At 42.6% G+C, this 20,447-nt stretch overlaps 1 protein-coding gene across 3 annotated transcripts; it reads right to left on the bottom strand.

Moving 5' to 3' along the window:
* Positions 1-1,443: 1,443 nt before the first annotated feature.
* Positions 1,444-18,752, bottom strand: ZNF131 (zinc finger protein 131). Of its 3 annotated transcripts, XM_065045154.1 has the most exons (8): positions 18,524-18,657; positions 14,975-15,113; positions 13,497-13,598; positions 12,534-12,678; positions 10,013-10,373; positions 9,688-9,910; positions 5,530-5,660; positions 1,444-3,589 (listed from the first exon to the last, which is right to left on the bottom strand). In XM_065045154.1, exons 2-8 carry the CDS (start codon positions 15,096-15,098, stop codon positions 2,936-2,938), a joined length of 1,740 nt encoding a protein of 579 aa, XP_064901226.1. In that variant the 5' UTR covers positions 15,099-15,113; positions 18,524-18,657; the 3' UTR covers positions 1,444-2,935. The 3 variants fall into 3 exon arrangements, with proteins under 3 accessions (XP_064901226.1, XP_064901225.1, XP_064901227.1); XM_065045153.1 differs by having other exon boundaries at positions 9,688-10,373; positions 18,524-18,752; XM_065045155.1 differs by lacking the exons at positions 12,534-12,678; positions 13,497-13,598; positions 14,975-15,113; positions 18,524-18,657 and having other exon boundaries at positions 10,006-10,144.
* Between the last annotated feature and the right edge of the window lie 1,695 nt (positions 18,753-20,447).

The raw sequence follows: 20,447 nt of genomic DNA, 5'->3' as shown, positions 1-20,447 counted from the left end.
CCTGGGGGGCAGAAAGCACCAGGCAGCTGGCTGAGCACCTCTCACCTTGTGTGCAAAGCTGTGGCAAGGATGTGAACACGGCCCTGCTCACCAAGGGGTCCAGCCGTGGCTGAAGCTGAATTCAGACCAATCTGTGAGTCAAGAAAGGGCTCCAGCTTCTGCTGGACCTGCCCGAGCTGCCAGTTTGACAAGCTACAAATTATTTGTTTTCATTACAGACAGGCTGCTTTCATTTTTAAATTATTTGCTAGCAGCAAACACTATGGCTTAACGACGACAAAATCTAACTGCACATTTCATGACAGTCCCTGTAGGAGAGATTCTTCACACCCTTAAAAATAAGCAACCCAATTGAACATCATTATAAACGTGTTCTCACTGAATATAACACCGAGTTACAGAACGTGTGGAAGGGAGTACTATATTCTGCACCATTAACTGCAGGCAGGTCAAACAAAGGAGAGGCTGCGTGATACTCGTCTAGTGACCAGTTCACACAGGATCGACACCCAATGTCAGCCTCGAAAGTCTGCAGATGAAACATGCTGTGGCTCAGGAAGATTTTTCCAGAGAAAAAGCAGCTAGTTATTTCTTATATTGCCTAAATAACTCAGCATTTCCTCAAACGGTTGATCAGCTCACTTTCCCCTCCCTGCTCTACTTTCAGAAATAGTTTACGGTCTCTCATTAATATCACATATAAATCTACAAGTCTACCCCTAACCTCAGTCTCAGTTTGATGCTCGATTTTGTATTATATCCAGACACACCTCACAGGTTTTTGTTGACTCCCACTTTTCCATTTCTCACTGCCTAAACCCCACTGCTTTAGCCGATTAGTTTCAGTTTAGAAAATTATAGGGAAGAGGGGTCTGCAAAGAGAAGGGCTCTCCAGTGGAGATGTTGCTTGAGGAGAGCATCTCAGCCTGGCCCGCGGGGTAAGGAGGGGATGGCTCGCAGTCCCACCGTGCTCCCACCCAGGGCAGCACTGAGCATAATACAGCATTGTTTCTCTCCTACCAAATCAGTGAACTGTTACCGAAAAGAGGAGATCAAACAGGACAAAAAAATAGCCCAACTGTGCTTACCATAACGCTGCCCTGCTCCCAATGCCACCTACTGCTCAATTTACGTTGGACTTAAATGGTCTGAGTCAGTTTCATTGGTTAGAAAGACTGCCAGATTGCTCCTCTAATTCCACTGATACACACCTTGTGTCTATGTGCACAAATACCTAACAAAATACAGTTATGCAGCTAAGCAAATAGGCCTGTCCCCTCCATGTTATCAAAATACAACCTTCTTATCAGAAACCAGGTGTAAATACAATAGCCAACTTTTACTTTAATTCTTAACATTCTTTCCTCTGCACAGAATCTCATCACATATGACTTGCACCTCAGAAAACAAAAACATCATTAAAAAGAATGCCAGTTACATTAATTAAATTGCTTGAAATTTTAATTGAGATATGTATTTTTTTTGCAACAGTTTCTCAAATGCTATGATGAAACACAATCATTTTGAGCGAGACTAAACAAAACCACAAATCCCAGGAAACAATTCTACATTTGGAGAAAACTGAATAGAAAAGCCTGATTTTAACTAAGAGCATTAGGGAAAATCCTTGCAAAAATTCCTGCTTTCAGTTAAGGCTTTGAAAAGAAAGCTTTTCAGAAGTGTGGAGCACCTCTAATTTCAAGGCAATAATTGAGAATTAGAAGTCCTTAGCATCCTTGAACACAAAGCTAGACAATTATTTTCTAAACAAATTGAACGTTAAAGAGCTAATAATCTTATTAAATATGAGATTGATTCTTACCACTGGCAGCTTGCCCTATAATTGCCAGTCACTCAGTTGTTCTTAGTTTATTGGATGAAACAAATGATGCACCATTGCATGGTTGGTATTGTTTTATTGTCTAATATTGATTAAGTTATTTACACTCCTTTTCAATCCACAGTTTAGCACTCATACCTATGGCTTTTACTTTTATGTTTAGCACAACATATTTCTCTCAAGTGTCAGAACGTCATTTCAAACAAACAGGAACCCAATATCGTATAGACAAGTCTCTATGGTTAAACGTATTCAATATAAAAAGTGATGATTTATAAAAGAAAAGTCTGCTGGTAGCTTTCTTCCAGCTCAGGCTTACCACAGTTCCTACTGAGCTTTTCTTATTTCAAAGTGTCCTTTTTAGAGTGCCCTGCTGCCTACATGTGAAATTTGTTTCTGTTTCCTCACTCAGCTGCCCGCCTCTACGTTAAATGGAAAAAAAAAAAAAAATCAGTAGCTGACATTTTTAAGCTAAAATATAAAGCACTATAACATTACCTACATTGCCTTTTACTGAACTAGGTTCTTGAACACTCTAGGAACTTTGTGGAAATTTAACCAGTCAGTGTTGACAAGGCACAGGATTCTTGTGCTCAGAGGCCTCCAGCAACATTATTTTTTCCCCAGCCTGAAAGTCAGGGACCACTGTAGGATACAGCAAACAGATCGATCCGAAAATTCACAGATGCCCACCTGCCACTTAAAATAGAACTGACCAGATTTTACTGATTCTTCTGCCACAGACACCCTGCAAATCTAGAACAAGAGTTTGCAAGGGCAAAAGAGGTCAAGTTACTCTTACATATACCCAGGGTGGAGTAACAATGACACAAGCTATTAATTTTAAAATCCTCACAAAGCTGTCCATGTCTGTGGTATTTTCTGTTCCATGGTATTACATAAATGTGGAAGTTATTTTTCCCATATGTGAGAAGTTTAGTTGTATATGAAGAAAGCTAATTTTGGTCCACTTGTCCAGCTTCCTAAGGGCAGCATATTGGAAAGGTAACCACTGATGGTTCACAAACCAATGTAAAAGTTAACAAAAATAATTTGGTATCTCATTCCTAAACCTGCACAGTGTCATTATTTGTCCTAGTCATCCACCTTTTCATTCTGCATGTCCACTAATTGTTGAGGTTTTAAGTCTTCAGCTTGTTCATGATCTTCCTTAACTGCATGATCTACTTGATCAGGTTCCTTTACTTCTGCTTCTCCTTGATCAACAGTTCCATACTGTACTTGTTCAAGGTCTGTTCCATCTACAAGTTCTGCCTGTACTTCTTCCATCTGTATTTGATTTACATGTTCAACACGTAACTGCTCCACATGAACTTCAGCACCTTCTTCAGTCTGAATGTGTTCCACTTCCAAGTAACGAATTTGCACCTGTTCTTGAAGCTCCTCCATCTGCGCACTTTTCACTTGATTGTCCTGTATGAGATCCTGATGCAGCTGTTCCACAGTAACCTGTGCAGGATCCACTTGTACCTGAATTACTGGTAGGACATGGACTTGTTCCACTTGTTCTATTATAGTCATTGATGTTACTGGTTCGTTTTCCACTGGAAGCACCTCTTCTGTCACTACTTGTTCTGAAATATTGTGCATTTCTTTGAGGTGCCTTCTCAGCTCACTGCCTCGCATAAACCACAAATCACATAGGGTACAGTGGTTGGGTTTGTCACCGGTGTGTATTACCAAGTGATCTTTGAATTGATCCCAGCTGTTAAACACACTGTTACAAACCTGAAACAGAAGATACAGTATGTTAAACAGAGCCAACAGAAATATGACAAAGTATAGTGCCTATTTCAGATTACTGCTTCACATACTGTAGTTTCTTGCTACTTGGATTAAAAAAAATATATACGTTAGGAGGTGAAAGCTGAGAAGTCAGCTTCAGATGAACAGAAGATCTGGCATTTATTTATTTTTGAGAAACAATGTGCTACTTTTGACTTGTACACACACAGAATACATGCAAAATTTATGAATCAGTACAGCATTTCAAAGTTTTCTAATTTTAACCTTACATGAAATTCACATACAGTATCATGCCCCAATAAATGTCTGGTGCTAGAGTTTTGAGTGGAAAGCTATTTATGCAATAATACTGTATAATAAAAGTGTAATACAAACAGTCCTGTTACTGAAGTTCTAGATTCAGTACTATTAGCCAACTTTTCCTTGTCAGCTCTCATTTGCTTATGGCATCATGAGGTTTACCTCGGTAGACTTCTTAAAATACTAACCTTACAGATAAACACTCATAATTACTTAGTCGTACCTAAAAGTAATGATTATTGGTAATGCCCAAGCACATAATTCTTGCTCTTGCCACATGGAGCCCAATTCAGACACACACCGAAGAGCACCAAAACTGCTCAACAAGGAGGCACCATTTTGCTTTCACCTCTTTGTTCAGTGAGCCAAGATTTATCTACTGAACACTATTCCATCTTACTTCTAAGGAGAGAAAAATTCAAGAAAAATTTATCCAAGAACTGCTGTAGTTTCTGCAAGTTGAAGAAACACTAATCCACAATCACAAAATCTGTGAGAGGGTGTGGTATCAATATAGAAAGTGAAAGCTATGATACAAAGTTACTAGACCAAAGGATCACAAAGACAAAACAGTATGTTCCAGGAAGCTATCTGGTACAACTTTGTGTTATACAATAATTCTCACATTCAGAATAAAGTAATCTTTAAGACAAAGGTATGCTCCCAAGAATCAGCTTCAGACTAGCATTACAACTAAATGATGCAATAGCATCAGTGAAACTTCTGGTTAAATTATTTGATTAGCAATGCAAAATTAATTAATCTCTTGCAGTATTCAATGCTTTTGGTGAATAAGATCACTCTCTCTTTTGGAACAAATAAAGCCGATATCCAGTAGATTTCTTCACTACACAACCCAACTTAACCTCAAACCACAGCCATTCTGTGAACTGAATAAGGTGAGAGCCTTAAAGGACTAGAAAGGAAGAGGAAGCGGGGGAGAGGAAAATGGAAGAAGTGTGCTTATATTTGAGACTGTTACAGCAGTGAGGCAGCAACTGGCAGATAAAAATGCTAAAACCAGCCTCAGCTCTTGTATTTTCTAGCTTTCCAGAGTCAGCTTTTAAATGCTAAGCAAGATTTATCTAAACAGCTTTTCAAATGTCAGTTACATATAGTTACTGACCAAGTACCATAGCTGTCCATCTACTGTATTTGTACTTGCTTAAAAGACATTACAGAATGCCATTTTAAATTGGAATGACTTTCCAGGCAAAGTCAAGATATTTGGTATCAAACAGAAGAATAATAAAAGAGGAAATAAAATAGTACTTTGTATTTTGGACTTTAGGGAAGCATGCTCACAAGCTGTAAACGCCTAGGTCAGTGCATCAATAACCTTGAAAAGCAAGTAGAAAGATCAGTAAAATGCAGATGAACAATTACACACCTGTAAGAATCTCTCTGATTGTAAGAATTATGAGGCTCCATATTAATAATTCCATATTTTCAATGGAACTACTTAGACATAAGAATTTATCTGCATGTTTTAGTTTAAGGCAATCCTTATATTTAATTTAGTAAAAGTAGTTCTTGGTGATATAAGCCCCCTCTCGTTGCCTTTCCTGCTTAGTACAGGAAAGAGGTATTTAACCTCAGGCTTTGCTACTTCCACTACCCACCTGACATTCATACAGCTTTTTTCTTCCCTTTTTAGCTCCAGCTCCAGACTGACAGGCCGTCAGGTGACATTTGAGAGTGCTATTCCTAGCAAAACGTTCATGGCAGTTTGGACATTCAAATGGTTTTTCACCTGTTAAGACAGATAGAAGGATTTGTAAGTGTATAAAACTAGGCAGCTCTCTGTCATCTCTCTCTTCCTCCTCTCTCTTGTGTAGGTTGATATATACACCATAAAAACATCGCCAACCGAGTTATTCTAAAGAAGATAAAGACATTATATGTAAACTCAATTTACATAAATAAAAGGAAAAAACCTCATAACCCTCATTTAGAAATAAGACAATGTAACAATTTGCAGTGACATTTAAGATACATTTAGGTTTTTATGGAAGTTACATCACTATTCTGATGAAATACCTTAAGAAAAAATAGCACTAATTTGTCTTTTTTCATCTGATAATATTTACAATTAAAGACCCAACATTAGTAAATATATGAAGTGACATATTAAAGAAGGAAATATTTAAATAACAGAGTTTTGTTTTCAAGAACAATAACTGCTTATGCTTGAGAGTTGATACTGGCCACTTAACTACCAACCTGATGCCAAACACAGAAGCAAGCTAGGGACAACAGCAGGGGAGGCTGAAAGCAGGTTGGTTTTTCTTTTTAATCCAAAATAGTGTATTGTTGGTACTTTCATCAAGTAGTAACAAAGAACAACTGGTGTCTCCATTTACTAATTTAATCACACACATACACAATGAAATTCAAGGAAATGAAAGCATAAAAAATTAGGAACGGGGTGCTTATTCTGAAAGTCTGATATTAATAATTCATTTGTGGAGGTGGTGACACCAACATCACTACTGAAACAGTTTAATGAACTCCAAAAGAGGCTGAGACATTTCAGTGAATAACAAAAAAAATCTGTACTAGCTAGTAAAAATGCCTGCATTTTCAGGAATGCAATAATTAGTGACTACTGAGATAGAAGCCAATAAACCCATACTTTCAGAAATACAGATATTCTGAAGTTTCTAATTAGCTTTTCAAAAGAAACGCACAAGTAGCCTATAATTTTCACTTACACACAGAAAAATCTTAAATGGTGGGAATATTCCCTTTCATGGTTACAGAATGTTCTGTTTTTGGAGACTGTGTACAGGTAACGCAGAGGATGCTGAACTGCCACCAGTCTTGCAGGTCAAAAATCAAGGACTTAGCACATCCTAGCACAGTGCAAATCAACACTGTGACGTGGGCTGCACCAGTCACAGCACGGGTTGAAAACACAAAGAGCGTGCCCGCTGTCTTTTTCAATGAGAAACACACTGGCAAGCTGGGGGCTGAGCTCCCCTGCTAAAGGTGACAGCTTGCTTCTCCTACCCCACTATGAGTTGAGTCGCATCTGAGGGAGATTTTATGATGAGAGAGGCTTTGGGCCTGATCTAATGATCATCTGTTTTCCCTTTATGAGAATGGATGAGATTCCATTTGCCAACCACAAGGAACTCATAGGATGGAAATTCTGACCAGAGACAGTTGAGTATTGTGCTGGTCCTTTATAATCCTACAGTCACGGGAAGGAGATTTCCACAAATAAATATTTTTTAACCCCCAAAAATTTGTAACAACTACCACAATTACCACAGTGACTTTTATTTGATTAATATGTAAGGAATACAAAGTAATTCAGCCATAACCATAAAGCTACCATATCATCATTTAGGCTGGGTTTGGAGAGAAATAGTAAACCTAGTTATTTTTTTTTTTTTTTCCACTAAAAGCAAGCATTTATCAAATTAACTTATTGGGGTCATTTATTCAAGGTATGTAAACAGAGTCCATTTATTCACTCCTATGGAGGATGCTATTTGCAGTTCAAAGTACTCTTCCTGTAAAACATACTTTAGGTTTACCAAGAATGGCAAAAGCTATGATTAACTTCTTCTAAGAAGTTTGTATACACATTACTTCAGTTACAGAGTTTTCAGGCAAGGGGACAGACAAGATTAATTCAGCTGCTTGGAGCACATCACAACTCCTTTACTTGCACCTTCACTCACGTGAGCACACACACGTGCTGTCCATAAAAGGAAAAAAAAGAAAAAAAAAAAATCAAGAAGGCCTAAATTTCAGAAATATTCAGCAGTCAAAATTGCCAGTAAAATCAGAGGGAATCAACGCTGTTCAGTGTCTCTTTCTGCTACAGAATATAAGCTTTGCAAAACATCAGGATTAGACCAGCATACTAAGAGCAGTAGCTTCATTTTAAGATTGATTTCTGTATGAGGAAATTTCTCTTCTTGTGCAAGACAAATTAGAGGTATTTAACTTGATGGATATACATTATTTAAGTGCAGCCTTTCCTCATAGAGGGGAAAAACATACTAGTTACATGAGACCAAAACTCCCTCTTTATAAATTCTGGAGATGACTTTGTTAATACTTTCAGAGTTAAATGATATGCAAGATGTTTTTGAGGTATTTTGTGAGAGACTTGGAAGCTGCTTAGGGCACTGTACGCATGAGTGAGAAACTCCATATATCTCTTTCCTATATTTTATTGAGACAAAGATAATATCCATTGGAAATGTCAAATTCCTACATCAAAAAGAACTACCAGCATTGATAAAGTGCCTGTTTCTGCTCCAGTTGCTATTTTCATGTTATTGCTGGTGTTGTGAAGAACCAGCAACAAGATCAAATATTTTGTAGGACATTTTCCCCCAGGCCTTTTAATTCCATTTTAGAATTCAACTAGTGCTATACAGAATTCAGACCTTACAATCTTTTGGCTGAATGGGAGTTTTTCCACTGACCTTAGGAGACCACAGTTAAATGGTAGTATTTATCCGTCTTGATTTTAATCTTATGGCTTTTGAAAATGCTAACCCAAAAGTAATTAAGTTCCATGCCTTATACTTGTTGTATCAATACACCTAGAAAGTATTCTGTACCTCCTGTGATATGCTAAGTCGCTTTGTCCCCAAAATCCTTTGTTGCAACAGCAATGAACATATTGTGATATTTGGGTTGCTCTCTTAATCTGCCACAAACTTCTACCTGAAAAGTCTTTTGTTAAGTAGCTTGGTTTTGGATGGCTCATAAAGGAGAAACACTCGCTGTTTCATAGGTAACAAGGATTTGCCGAAGACTGTTTATAAATAGAACTTTTGAGGTGCTATTTGGAGTAGACTGGACGCTGCCATATATACTCATCAGTCTCATATATAGATACCAAGAAATTAAAATCAGAAGGCTTTAACAATGATAAAGGTTGTGAAAGAACTAGGGCTGCTACCCTCCATTAAATTCTTACTGATGACTCGTGACTGACATATTAACCAAAACCATCTGGAAGATCAGGACCACATTATTTTACATTCATCTGTATAATGATCAGTACCTGTTCAGAAAGTAGACTTTTCAGTGAGATGACGAAGTAGCATCTTAACCTCCCATAATATAAAGAACAAAGAAGTAGCACAAACCGCTTTGTACTCAAAAGATGCTATCCAGATTTCAGAGAGGCAGATTTCACAGTAAAAAAAAAGCATACTATAGTCACTAGAAACGTTTCGCTGTTTTAATTAACAAAGAAAAAGTCATAGATGAGATGTCAAGAGCAAGGGTGAAACTTTCAAAACAAGATGATACAAGAGAACTTTTAGGGATTATTTTATGCCTAATGCATTAAAAGGCATATGCTCAGAAGTTTTGTTAGACAAAGCCCTCTAAACTGTATTCCATTGAGAAGCTCACAGTTGAGGTCGTATTTCAACAGAAAAATTTGCTAGTCAAACTGTGAAAACAAAAGCAGCTCCTCAGTTTAGCACTTTTGAGGAAGGAAACATGCCTTAAGATTTTGAAAAAAATCTTTAAGATGTAAGACACTTCGGAGAGAAGCTTCATTCATGCTTTCTGGTTTTAGATGCCTATTTGTAACCCTGAAAATTTTACATCAATGGAAAGCAAAACAAATGAACAAACAAAAAGACAAACCAGCACTTCAGTTGTAAGTAGAAGCCAAGTATTTCTAGCACTGAGGACTCATGCATTCTCTTCAGCATATTCTCTTTTTCCCCAAAACATGCAAAAACCCAAAATGCTAGAGCCAAGCCACAAGGACAGGACTACCGCAGTGCTCTTACCTGTGTGCTTCCGGAGGTGCTCTTTAAAATGTCCAAAGTGATCAAACTGCTTTTCACAGTACTGGCATATATGTATTTTTTTACCAGGTCTTTGCTTCTTGCTGGCACCACCTTCATCAAGGTGGTAACAGGTGAGGTGCTGTTTCAAAGCACTTTCTCGTAGGTACCTTTTATTGCATATGTCACACTTGTAACTCTCAGTAGAATGTGTTTTCATGTGTTCCTTAAAATGGTAAAACAATTTAAACGAACGGTTACATATCTCACAGTGGAATAAATTGTTCATGTGTGACAGCTGAAGTTCCACAATTTCAATACCTTCTACCTGTTTGCACGAGGGATCAGTTGCACTATCACCTTCTTGGATCTGGCATTTTCTCTCTCCCTGACGATACTTGCTGGTGATGTCTGCCAGAAGAGCCAGAGCAGATTCATCTGATGTACCCGTTGTCTGGATGTACTTTATGGATTGCTCTGCAGAAGCTACTTCTTCAAGTATTTCAATGCTGTCATCTTCCACTTCAATTGTCCCTTCAGCAATCTCAACCTCAATTTCAACAGGCTCTGATTCTGCAGATGGCAGTGTTTCTGTGATAACATTAGAGGTTTCAGCTATCTTCCTCTTTTTTGGTTTATTTTTACCTTGTGCTTGATTTGATTCTAAAGTTGATGAATTTTCTTTGTTCCTGCAAAATATTTGCATAAGCATGGTTAAGATCCATAAGCACTGACATAACAATTCCTGCCCAATACTGAGCTTCTGCATCCAACACACTCTAGCTGTTTCTCAAAGAAGCTGAGCAATGAATAACCACATAATCTGTGTGCCTCTCAAAAGTTAATTTGTCCTTAATCTATACTCCTTAGAGCTGTAAAACAGCATGGTTAAACCTGCAGAGCCTTTGACATAAGGCTACTAAAGTGTTTTAAATAGCTCTGCTTGAATGATAAAAAGCACCTGTCACAAAGAAAGGCCACTTAACCTGATGACATAGGTTTATCTAAGAAACTTGTGAAATTCTGTACTTGGAAAGAAAACTTCCCCATAGGAATGAGTTCTTTGGCCTGCATATTCAGAAATAAGATTCAAGTCCTTCCTACACCAGTCACCTTTTAAGCTCTGGAATGCCTGCAGTTGCCTGCAGTGTTTAGAGTTTATTAGAAAACAGAACATCTGTGAAGTCACACGGGGATTATTAGAACATCTCATACTTCAGCAAAGCAGACAGCTAACACCTGAGGTAAAAATAAAAGCCACTGGGACATGGAAAGAGTATTCTAGTTCAATTTTCTGGGCTTAAACACAAACCCCAGCTCTGCTCTGTCCTGCCTGCGTCATACACTCACAACCCATTTCCTCCAAGATGTCAGGGATAGCATGCCATCTCAAACACAGACAGAGCTGAGTCGGACGATGCTTTCCAGTCATACCCTCAAGATCATCCGCAGCACTCATGTGCGGGAAGTTTTCCTACTGATTATCACTTTCGAAAATGAATGGCTATGTTCCCCTCAAATCAGACTGACACCCCTCAAGTCAAGCTGACAGGAGTAAGATGTGCTTTTACCTTCCTCTGCAGCCCGATTAATCCCTTAATGTAACCCGTTCCCTATCACTTTCATGTTTTCTAGTAACAGGAGACATAAGGCTTCACCCAGTATCTGTAAGTCATATGTTAGAGATGTGTGGCTAATGATCTAATGCAGGATACAGCATATCAAATGTTACCTTACTCTATTGAGACACAGGAAGATGGAGTAGCTAAACTCAGTTTCCTCTAGCCTGGATTTCTGACATCTAGAAGGTGACAGTTACTTTGCATATTGCTGCAAGGATCTCCAGGATCATGTACCAGAAGACTTTCACCACATTGTGTGAAACTTTAAGTGGGGATACACACATACAATACAACTGCACATTAAGGAATAACAGCTGATATTTTCTTTCTAGCCTAGATCATACGACGTGCAACTTTTTGATGCACTATACAAATATTTAGTTCTATAACCATCTCCACTTGAGCTGAAGTTTCTGAAACCTGCCCCTTTCAGTCAAAGCTCTGACTGGGCAATGTATCATAATTCTTCCCCCTCTTACTGTGGAGGAGAAAACAAGAGACTGACAGTGGTACTCAAGCTTGTCTTTCTGACCAAAACCAAATAAACCCTCCCACCAAAATATCCTTTCAAAAACGTAAGAACAATGGAAATAACTCCAAGAATAGACTGGCTCGTGTGTGTGTTTGTTAAGCAAAACATTTGTTTCCTTGTCACGTGAGAAATACGGTGTTTACTGATGATGTATAACCAACAAACTGCATAACATCATCGAACAGTGGTAAATAACTTCAGGCTGAAGAGTTTAGCTTGATGGATGGATGTGAATCCTAATTCAACAGTTCTACCAGTCTACACTGACTCAAAGTGATATAAATTAGAGCATATTTTTTAAATTTCAAGTTTCTTTTCAATTTCTTAAGCAGAAAACTAAGCTCTGCTCTTTTTTACCTTCACATTATCACCATACACCCAGTTGTCAATTAGGTGTGGGCAGTCAGCAAAGACCTGGTATTAGTTACCAGAAACTCTCAGCCCTACAGCGTCTGCAACATTTACTAGCTATGTCACTTGTCATCGAGGTACAGCCTGAAGTGTGTGACACTCATTTTTTAGCCTGCATAATTCTGACCTATATCTTACAGTAGAAGAGTATATGGTGCCACATAAATTTAGGAGGTTCCAGGATAAGGAACAGCACTGAAAAATACAGGGAGCCAGCTCTTATAAAAAGATTCTTGTGACTCTGCCTTACAGCGTTGGGAAGAAAAAGAGACCTATGTGCTTACCTGATTTCAAGTGCTTTGATTGCTTCTAACATCTGTAGGTACTCAGCTGCTTTCCAAACATCATTTGCTTCTTCCTCACCTTGGACCATTAGTTTTGCTGTATAGGTGAACTCAATTAGATGACGAAATGCCATGTTACTTACACCTGTATACAGGCAAGAAAAAGAGCATTTCCTTTTAGCAGTTTCTCAGTCTCATCTGTCTGATGAATCTTGCGTACTTGCCTGCACACCATTTTGCTCACAGTACTGTAGCTGCCAGTTTCAAAAACACAACACCCTTAGAGGACTCACGTTGGAATAAAAAGTCTGCTGTAGAAACATGTGAATCTGGAACAATTACAGCTATACCATGACAAAGATAAAAGGGAGGATAAGATGGACAAAAAGCTGTTTGAATAATAAAAAGTATAGATTTAAACATAAAAATATGATCTCTTTCTCAAGAGACCTTGGAGCAGCAAGTTACTGGAGGCTGAAATATTGCTCCAGTAATTTGCTCCCTGGCCATGCTGTTCTTGCATCCCAGCCAAGGCATCTGCTGTTGGCCATCACTGGCAGCCTTTTTCATCTGACCAGAATGGCTGTCATCACGGAAAAGACTGCATGTCACACTGCTAGTCCTAAAAGCATACAGGGTCTGCCTGACCTCCGTTAGCCATGTACTGAGTGGAAGATTAAAAAAAAAAGAAAAACGAACAAGGAAAAACCCACCCACAGAACCTCAAACTTTATTTTCCAAAAAAACTATTTCAACATGCTCCCTCCTTTTTTTGGGGAGGGGGAGGGGGGGAAGAAGTTTTTTTCCAGTGGTGGTAGCTGCCTCAGAACAACTCAAGAGCTGCGATCCAGAACACTACTTGACACGAACAAGTACGCATGTAAGCCCGTACCAAGGATAATCCATTCATTTCCAGCTTGGGGACACAACTCTGAAGCTTTTTATTTGCACAAATCAGATTACCTTCAATTTCCACCAAAGGTTCCTGAGTGAAATCTTGGAAGAATTTATAGAAGAACTGGCTACAGGCAGCAAGAACAGCCTTATGAGCTTTGAAATGGTGACCTACAATGAGAGACAAAAATTTTGGTTTAGGATAACACCTTCCTCACTCATAGTGTAGAAGAAGTGCAGATGTGGAACAGAGACCACCCAGTGTACTAATCTATTCCAACAGCATAGAGACATTTAGTATGCCCGCTTGTAATGTTGAATACTACTGCAACTAGCCTGTCCCATCTCACACAGACCCTTGCTGACATCACTGACCTTGCTGAAGCTCTGCAACTCCATTAGCTGGAGGACTCCCTCCAGTGTTTCTCTTTTCAGATTTAAGCTGTGCAAAATTCCAAGGCGAACCTTCTCCTTTCTTGGCCTCAGCTCTCTGATTTTACCCAGATTCTGTTTGTTTTTTGCTGCTCTTACAGACTGATGTATTTTATCACCACTTCTGACAGCATAACTGCAGAACAGCAACAGTTGTGCTGTTTTGCTCCTGTTTTCCAGACTCCCTACTCCCTATCACTGTGTTGTGCTCTCCCTGGCACAGGCATGAACATTCATAAGGCTCCACGGGACAGAGATGGGAGAAGTAACAGGGATCAGAACTACACAGCTGCTGCACACAAAAACATTCAGGATAAGTTTTGTGCAAGTGCTGCCAATGAAACTGTGGCAATTCCTGAAGAGTAACTTTTATTTCATTTGCTTACTTTTTTCCTAATCGAGACTCTGGAGGACCCTTTTCCTTCAAAAGAGTTCTTGCTATCCTTTCAAAGATCAGGTGTTACTCCTTTAGCTAAATCTGCCCTGGTAGACAGTGCCTATCTTCCTTGAAGTCCTCATGTGTTCTAAGACATGTTTGGGATGAAAAGCAGTCTTAGGTTATCAATCAGACACCACCTTTTCTAAGGTGATAATAAGCACTTATACCTATGTCAGCCTTTTAAACTAATACTTATGTCCATAGAACACACACAGAAAAGTGAGTGCTTCTACCCTATTATAGCCACATACTAGTAGGCAGGTAGCAGAGAAGAAAGAAATAAATCTTATTTCAAGATTTTTTTTTTTAAACACAATATTTGTACAAGTTCTCTGAATGCAAACAGTCAGCTCAAGTTAGAGAGAAATATTTTAACAACGTTTCAGAAACCCTTGGGCAACATGTTAAATATAGCACAGTGGTTTCAGGCTGGGCTTCTAACTAAAAATATTTAGACCATTGTTTGAAAAGCAGAAGCAAAATTATTAGTCACTGCTGGAGACTCTGTTCACCCTGAGATTTTAAATGAAACTCTGCATGCAGCTTGCACACTGGTACAGAACCAAGAATTTGTCAGCAGCCCGGTTTGACAGCTGACCTGTGACAAGCCCAACAGCTTCCCAGCACAGCTTTCAGAATTCTCTGTATAACAACTGGTTCTTAGGCCTGTACGTACCATCGACAATCAGAGTGATATCTGTAAACTGGTCCTGCTCACGTTGTTCATTCAGTCTATCCAAAATAACTTTATAGTGCTCAGGGAATTCTTGGATACATTCCATCGTTTCTTCAGCTTCCATGGCAAAAGGACTAGACTGCAAAAGATGTGGTATGAGCGTAAGGATAATGTGCCACTCAGTAAATACTATGCACAGTTAGGTTAGTATACAAACATGAACTAACTTGCATTTTTCAGGGACTATAAAATAAATGGAAACCCTAAACTGTCTTGGTAACAGGTTTACCTGATTTTAGCTGACAGGTAGGAAATAGTAGGGTTAATGATGCAGAATATTGCCTTATTTATACACATAACAGACAAAGTGGTAAGTGTATTTATTTATTCCACAGATTCAGCAGGGACCTACCTCCCTCAAAGCAAATATTGCAGTGATGTAACATCCCCACAGCTAACTATTCAACACCACTACAGCAGCATAATGTCAGAATCTTTATATAGTTACTTCTCGCTATTCTACCAATTCACTTGGTGGAACAACACTTCTTAAAGTTTTCATATTAAAGTCACATTTTGCAGCTAGTGAACACAAGATGTTTGCATCCTTTAAATAAGGTTGTAATAAAGCAGCAGTTTTCAGCTTCTGAGTATATGGGAGTTGCCAGGGATTTAATGTGCTGTCACACCCAAGAGCAAAGAGCATCTTATTAATCCAGCCTACTTACACTCCTCCCCATGCAAAGCAAAATACTCTTAGCCAGCGTTTTGAAAGAGACACGTATTCGCATAATCTGATGGCTCTTCCTCCCTTACTAATACAATCACCATGGCTGGGGATGGGAGCTGCACAGGTTCTCAGACCTGAAGTGGTTTAGCAGAACTCTGTGCCTGTGGACGCAGGTTTTAGTCTGCTGCTTATGCAAAAGAACCTCTTGAGAGAGTCCAGGTGCTTCAATGAAAACATTTCACAAACTAACTCCAGGCAAAATGACTTCAGATCTGTGAGGCATCACTCATCTTCAACTCCCACACTCACATGGCTCACACTGAGAATGCCACAGAAAAAGCAAAGACATTTCAAAATCACCTTAGAACAGAAACTTTCTTTTCAGAGTCTAGCTCACTTTGAAGAACACGTGTCTTCTGCGTAGGCCTGACTGTCCTAAAGGCATTTATGACATACTTTTCACTATACTGTTAGTATGGACAAAAGGAAGAAAGTCAGGAGAGCAGCTCGTATCAAACCAACCATTATTAAAGAGATGGAAAGTTCTGGTGTGGCAATGAAGCATTTTTCTTCAGTGCTAGAAGAAACTAGAGAGCAGGTGCTTCCTGACTGCTGGTGCAGATAATTTTTGTATGTGATTGGAATTGGAAGGTCCTGAGTGCAAAACTGTTCCTTACATGTACTGATCACATCTGAGCTGATGCTGTCACGCTTGCAGACTCCCCTTGTGTGTAAATTCTACCTCACAAACACAGGTGTATGGGCTTGAGTAGACACAGAGAGGAGAATTACCCAGTTATGGCAAGACAAAGTTATCTTCTTATGACTAGAAGACAAGAAGTAAATGAAATTGTGGAATTACTGTTTTCACCACAAAACACACTTCATTGCATCTCAGAAAAACTGGTCCACACAGAAGTCATTTTGCCAAGAGCATTAAAAAAAAAAAAACAAACAACAAAAAAACGAGCAGAAGCAACCGCTTATGGAAGTCCAGCTCTACCTGCCGTTACTGCTTTGCCAAGCAGACACTGAAATACCCATCAGGGTCTTCAAGGGGACAGAGGAGATTGGCCTGTGAGGGCGAGTGGCAAGGCGTGGTGCGAGGGAGCAGATTCTGCTGCTGCTGTCATTGCACTTCATCTGTAATGATGGCTCTAAGACAGAGAGGCAACAGCTCCTGCCTCTCTTCCATTATCTGGCATTCTACGTAAAGTCTCATGTGGGAAGCTGTCAGCTATTTACTTCACTGTTTAATTCTTCTTGGGCATTTTTGACACATTACAAAAGGATAAGATGACTTGCAGTTAGAGGCATAATTCCTTAAAAGTTACAACAAACAAAGTTTTGACCACCAGCTCTCATGATTTCCACCTACCCAAATGTAATTTACTTCCAAATTCAATATTTCTAGGGATATCTTACAAAAAAAAAACCCCTCAAAACAATAGTGTAACCTCCCCCTACCCAATCTAAGACTTTTTTCTAAGTTTGTCTTTCTCAGAACACTTAACAAACATTAGAAAACATACAACTTATGATGGTTAGTTTATTGCCATGAATTAACACAGAACTAGTAAGAAGTGTGAATTTACTGTGTATCTAAATGCAGTTGCAGCATTCATTGGGTATTCTTATTTTAAAAAGTCAGCGATATTGCAGAAAAAACCTCCAACAGAGCAGCATCCATTCGATAAGAGCATGACTTCTTTGGAGTAAGAAGTGAAAAGTAGAGAAGACAACGGAGAAGCCATGGAGGGCAGGCAGAAGTGATCCAAATTGCCACTTACGAGTAACCTCATAGAAGAGTAACAGAAACTGGACTCTTTCAGTTGTTTACCTTGATTCTATTGAAAGATGCTGTAAACTACAAACTTAACCTTATCATCTCGTAACACTGGATGCATCTTACATGATGTGCATATGATTTGCAAATGTTTTTATAACTCTACTTCAATAAAGCCAGCTTATTGCTATTCTCCTGGACTACGAGCAGCACTCTGTACTTTAGGAAGCAGACACGTGGTTTCTTCGCCCACACGGGTCACACACGAACGCGGGCAGACAGAGCAGTGTCACAGGGGCTCCGACAACCCAGAGGAGCTGCCGAAGCACCGACCAAGCCGCCGCCATGTCGCTGTGGCCACCGCAGGAAAGAGGAACCTGAGGGGTGTCTGGCGGGCAACAGTGGCTACACAGAACGGAGAGCTTCTCGTGCGCTTTGCTGATTATCTTTCCTCAGAAATGACCAGCGGCAGAGCCAGCCCGCCGCTCGGACCCCGCTCCCGCCGCGCCGCGAGGCCGCCAGGGGGCGCCCCGCCCCCCCGCGCTCCCGCAGGCCCCGCCCCCGCCGGAACCGCAGGGCCTCGGCCTCAGCCCTGCGCCCCGCGGCCAGCGCCGCCACCGCGCCACAGCCGCAGCCTCATGGGCGGACGCCGATGGCAGTCAGCGCGGCCCCGCCAATCGTGAGGCGGTGGAAAAGCCCGCCCTAGGCGGAGGAGCCAATAAGCGCCCGCCGAGTCCCAGGAGCGGGAGAAGGCGGAAGGCCTAACCAGCGCCGAGTGCCCGCCGGGCACAGGCGCTCCCAAAACGTTGCAGGCGGCCATCGGCGGGTGCGAGCATCCCACCGGGCGCACCCCCGGGAGGCGACCGGGCCGGTGTCTCCCCGCGCCATGCGCCTGGAAGCGCCGCCGCCTCGTTAGTGCTTCTTACGTCATCAAAGCGCGCATTAAATCGATCCCTTTTCAATTCCCGGCCGGGTCGCGCCCCGGCGGCGCGGCGCCCCGCGGGGTGGGAAGGCGGTTCCGCCAGGTACTCACCGCGCGCAGCCCCTCGCCCCGCCGCGCCCGCTCCGCCGGTACCGCTTCCTGCTCCCCCGCACGCTGGAAAGCGGGGTGGCCGTCGGCCAATCGCGACTCGCATTCCCGGCCTGCACCGCGCGGAGGAAGTGACGCCAGATCACCTTTCACACGACAGGGCGCGCAGGCGGCGGGGGGGCGGGGCTCGGCGGCGCGGTGCGCTCTGGGAGTTGTGGTCTTGCCGCGTGCGCCAGCACGGCGCAGCCGCAGAGCGGCCGGCGGGGGTGGGCGGTGCCGCCGTAAGGAGCCGCCGCCGCGGGTGGGCCTGGCGGGGGCGCGCCCCGCGGTGCCGCGCAGGCGCGGTAGCGCTCGGTTGGGCCGGGCGGCTGCGGGAAGCGGCGCCCCCAGCGGGCGGCTGGTGCCGGGAGCCCCGGCCGCCGCCCCGCCCGGCGGGAGGCTTGGCGGCGGGAGCGGGCGTCGCGGCCGGTTGGCGCCCGGCGGAGGGCGGTGTGGCGGCGGCCTCGGCAGTTCCTGGCGCCTGGCTGTGACCGGCGAGTGCAATTAAATCCACCATTGAGATAAGGTGGAACTCCGTCGTTTTGCAGAGAGCTCGGGCCGGCTCGGGGAACCGGCTTTTCTGGGCGCCGATCAGACGGACGGACACGCAGACACACGGGTGCGCTCAGCGCCGGCGGACAGACGCGCTGTGCTGGTGGCGCCGCGTTCAGGGCCGGTGACTGCTCGGTGCGATCCGGCAGAACATCCCGGCGGCCGGGCAGCGGCCACCCCGCGCCCCGCAGGCACCACCCGGCGCTCAGGGGATTCGCTGCAGCTCCCCGCGCCAAACCAGCCCCCCCGCCTTACACACACACTTCCACGCGGGGCACGCACACCGTGGCGTTCTCCTTTTATTGGTTAAACCGGATGGTACTTGAGTGTCGTGGTCACAGAATCACAGAATGTCAGGGATTGGAAGGGACCTCGAAAGATATCCAGTGCAATCCCCCTGCTGGAGCAGGAACACCCAGGTGAGGTTACACAGGAACATGTCCAGGTGGGTTTTGAATGTCTCCAGAGAAGGAGACTCCACAACCTCCCTGGGCAGCCTGTTCCAGTGCTCTGTTGCTCTCACCGTGAACAAGTTTTTTCTCATTATCACTTGTGTTCCAGTTTGTACCCATTGCCCCTTGTCTTATCATTGTTTGTCACCAAGAAGAGCCTGGCTCCATCCTCGTGACACTCACCCTTTATATATTTATAAACATTAATAAGGTCCCCCCTCAGTCTCCTCCAAACTAAAGAGACCCAGCTCCCTCAGCCTTTCCCCATAAGGGAGGTGCTCCACTCCCTTCATCATCTTCGTTGCCCTATGCTGGACTCTCTCCAGCAGTTCCCTGTCCTTCTGGAACTGAGGGGCCCAGAACTGGACACAATATTCCAGATGTGGTCTCACCAGGGCAGAGTAGAGGGGAAGGAGAACCTCTCTCCATCTACTAACCACTCCCCTTCTAATACACCCCAGGATGCCATTGGCCTTCCTGGCCACAAGGGCACAGTGCTGGCTCATGGTCATCCTGCTGTCCACCAGGACCCCCAGGTCCCTTTCCCGTACACTGCTCTCTAACAGGACATTCCCCAATTTATACTGGAACCTGGGGTTGTTCCTGCCCAGATGCAAGACTCTATGCTTTCGCTTGTTATATTTAATTAAATTTTTCCCTGCCCACCTCTCCAGCCTGTCCAGGTCTCTCTGGATGGCAGCACAGCCTTCTGGCGTGTCAGCCACTCCTCCCAATGGTGTCCGAAGCTGTGCTGAAGTGCTGCCCGGTGAGGCTGCCTCTCCTGCCCGTGCTGCCCAGCTCTGCCCCTTGGGCGCCCAGTCCCCGTGGCTGAGGGAGGAAACAGCCCAGCAGCACCTGCCGCTCCAGCAGAGCTGCTGGGTTAT

The sequence above is a fragment of the Columba livia genome, chromosome Z (genome assembly GCF_036013475.1).
Source record: "Columba livia isolate bColLiv1 breed racing homer chromosome Z, bColLiv1.pat.W.v2, whole genome shotgun sequence".
Classification (NCBI taxonomy): Eukaryota; Metazoa; Chordata; class Aves; order Columbiformes; family Columbidae; genus Columba; species Columba livia.
This window is presented reverse-complemented; position numbering and strand designations above follow the sequence as displayed.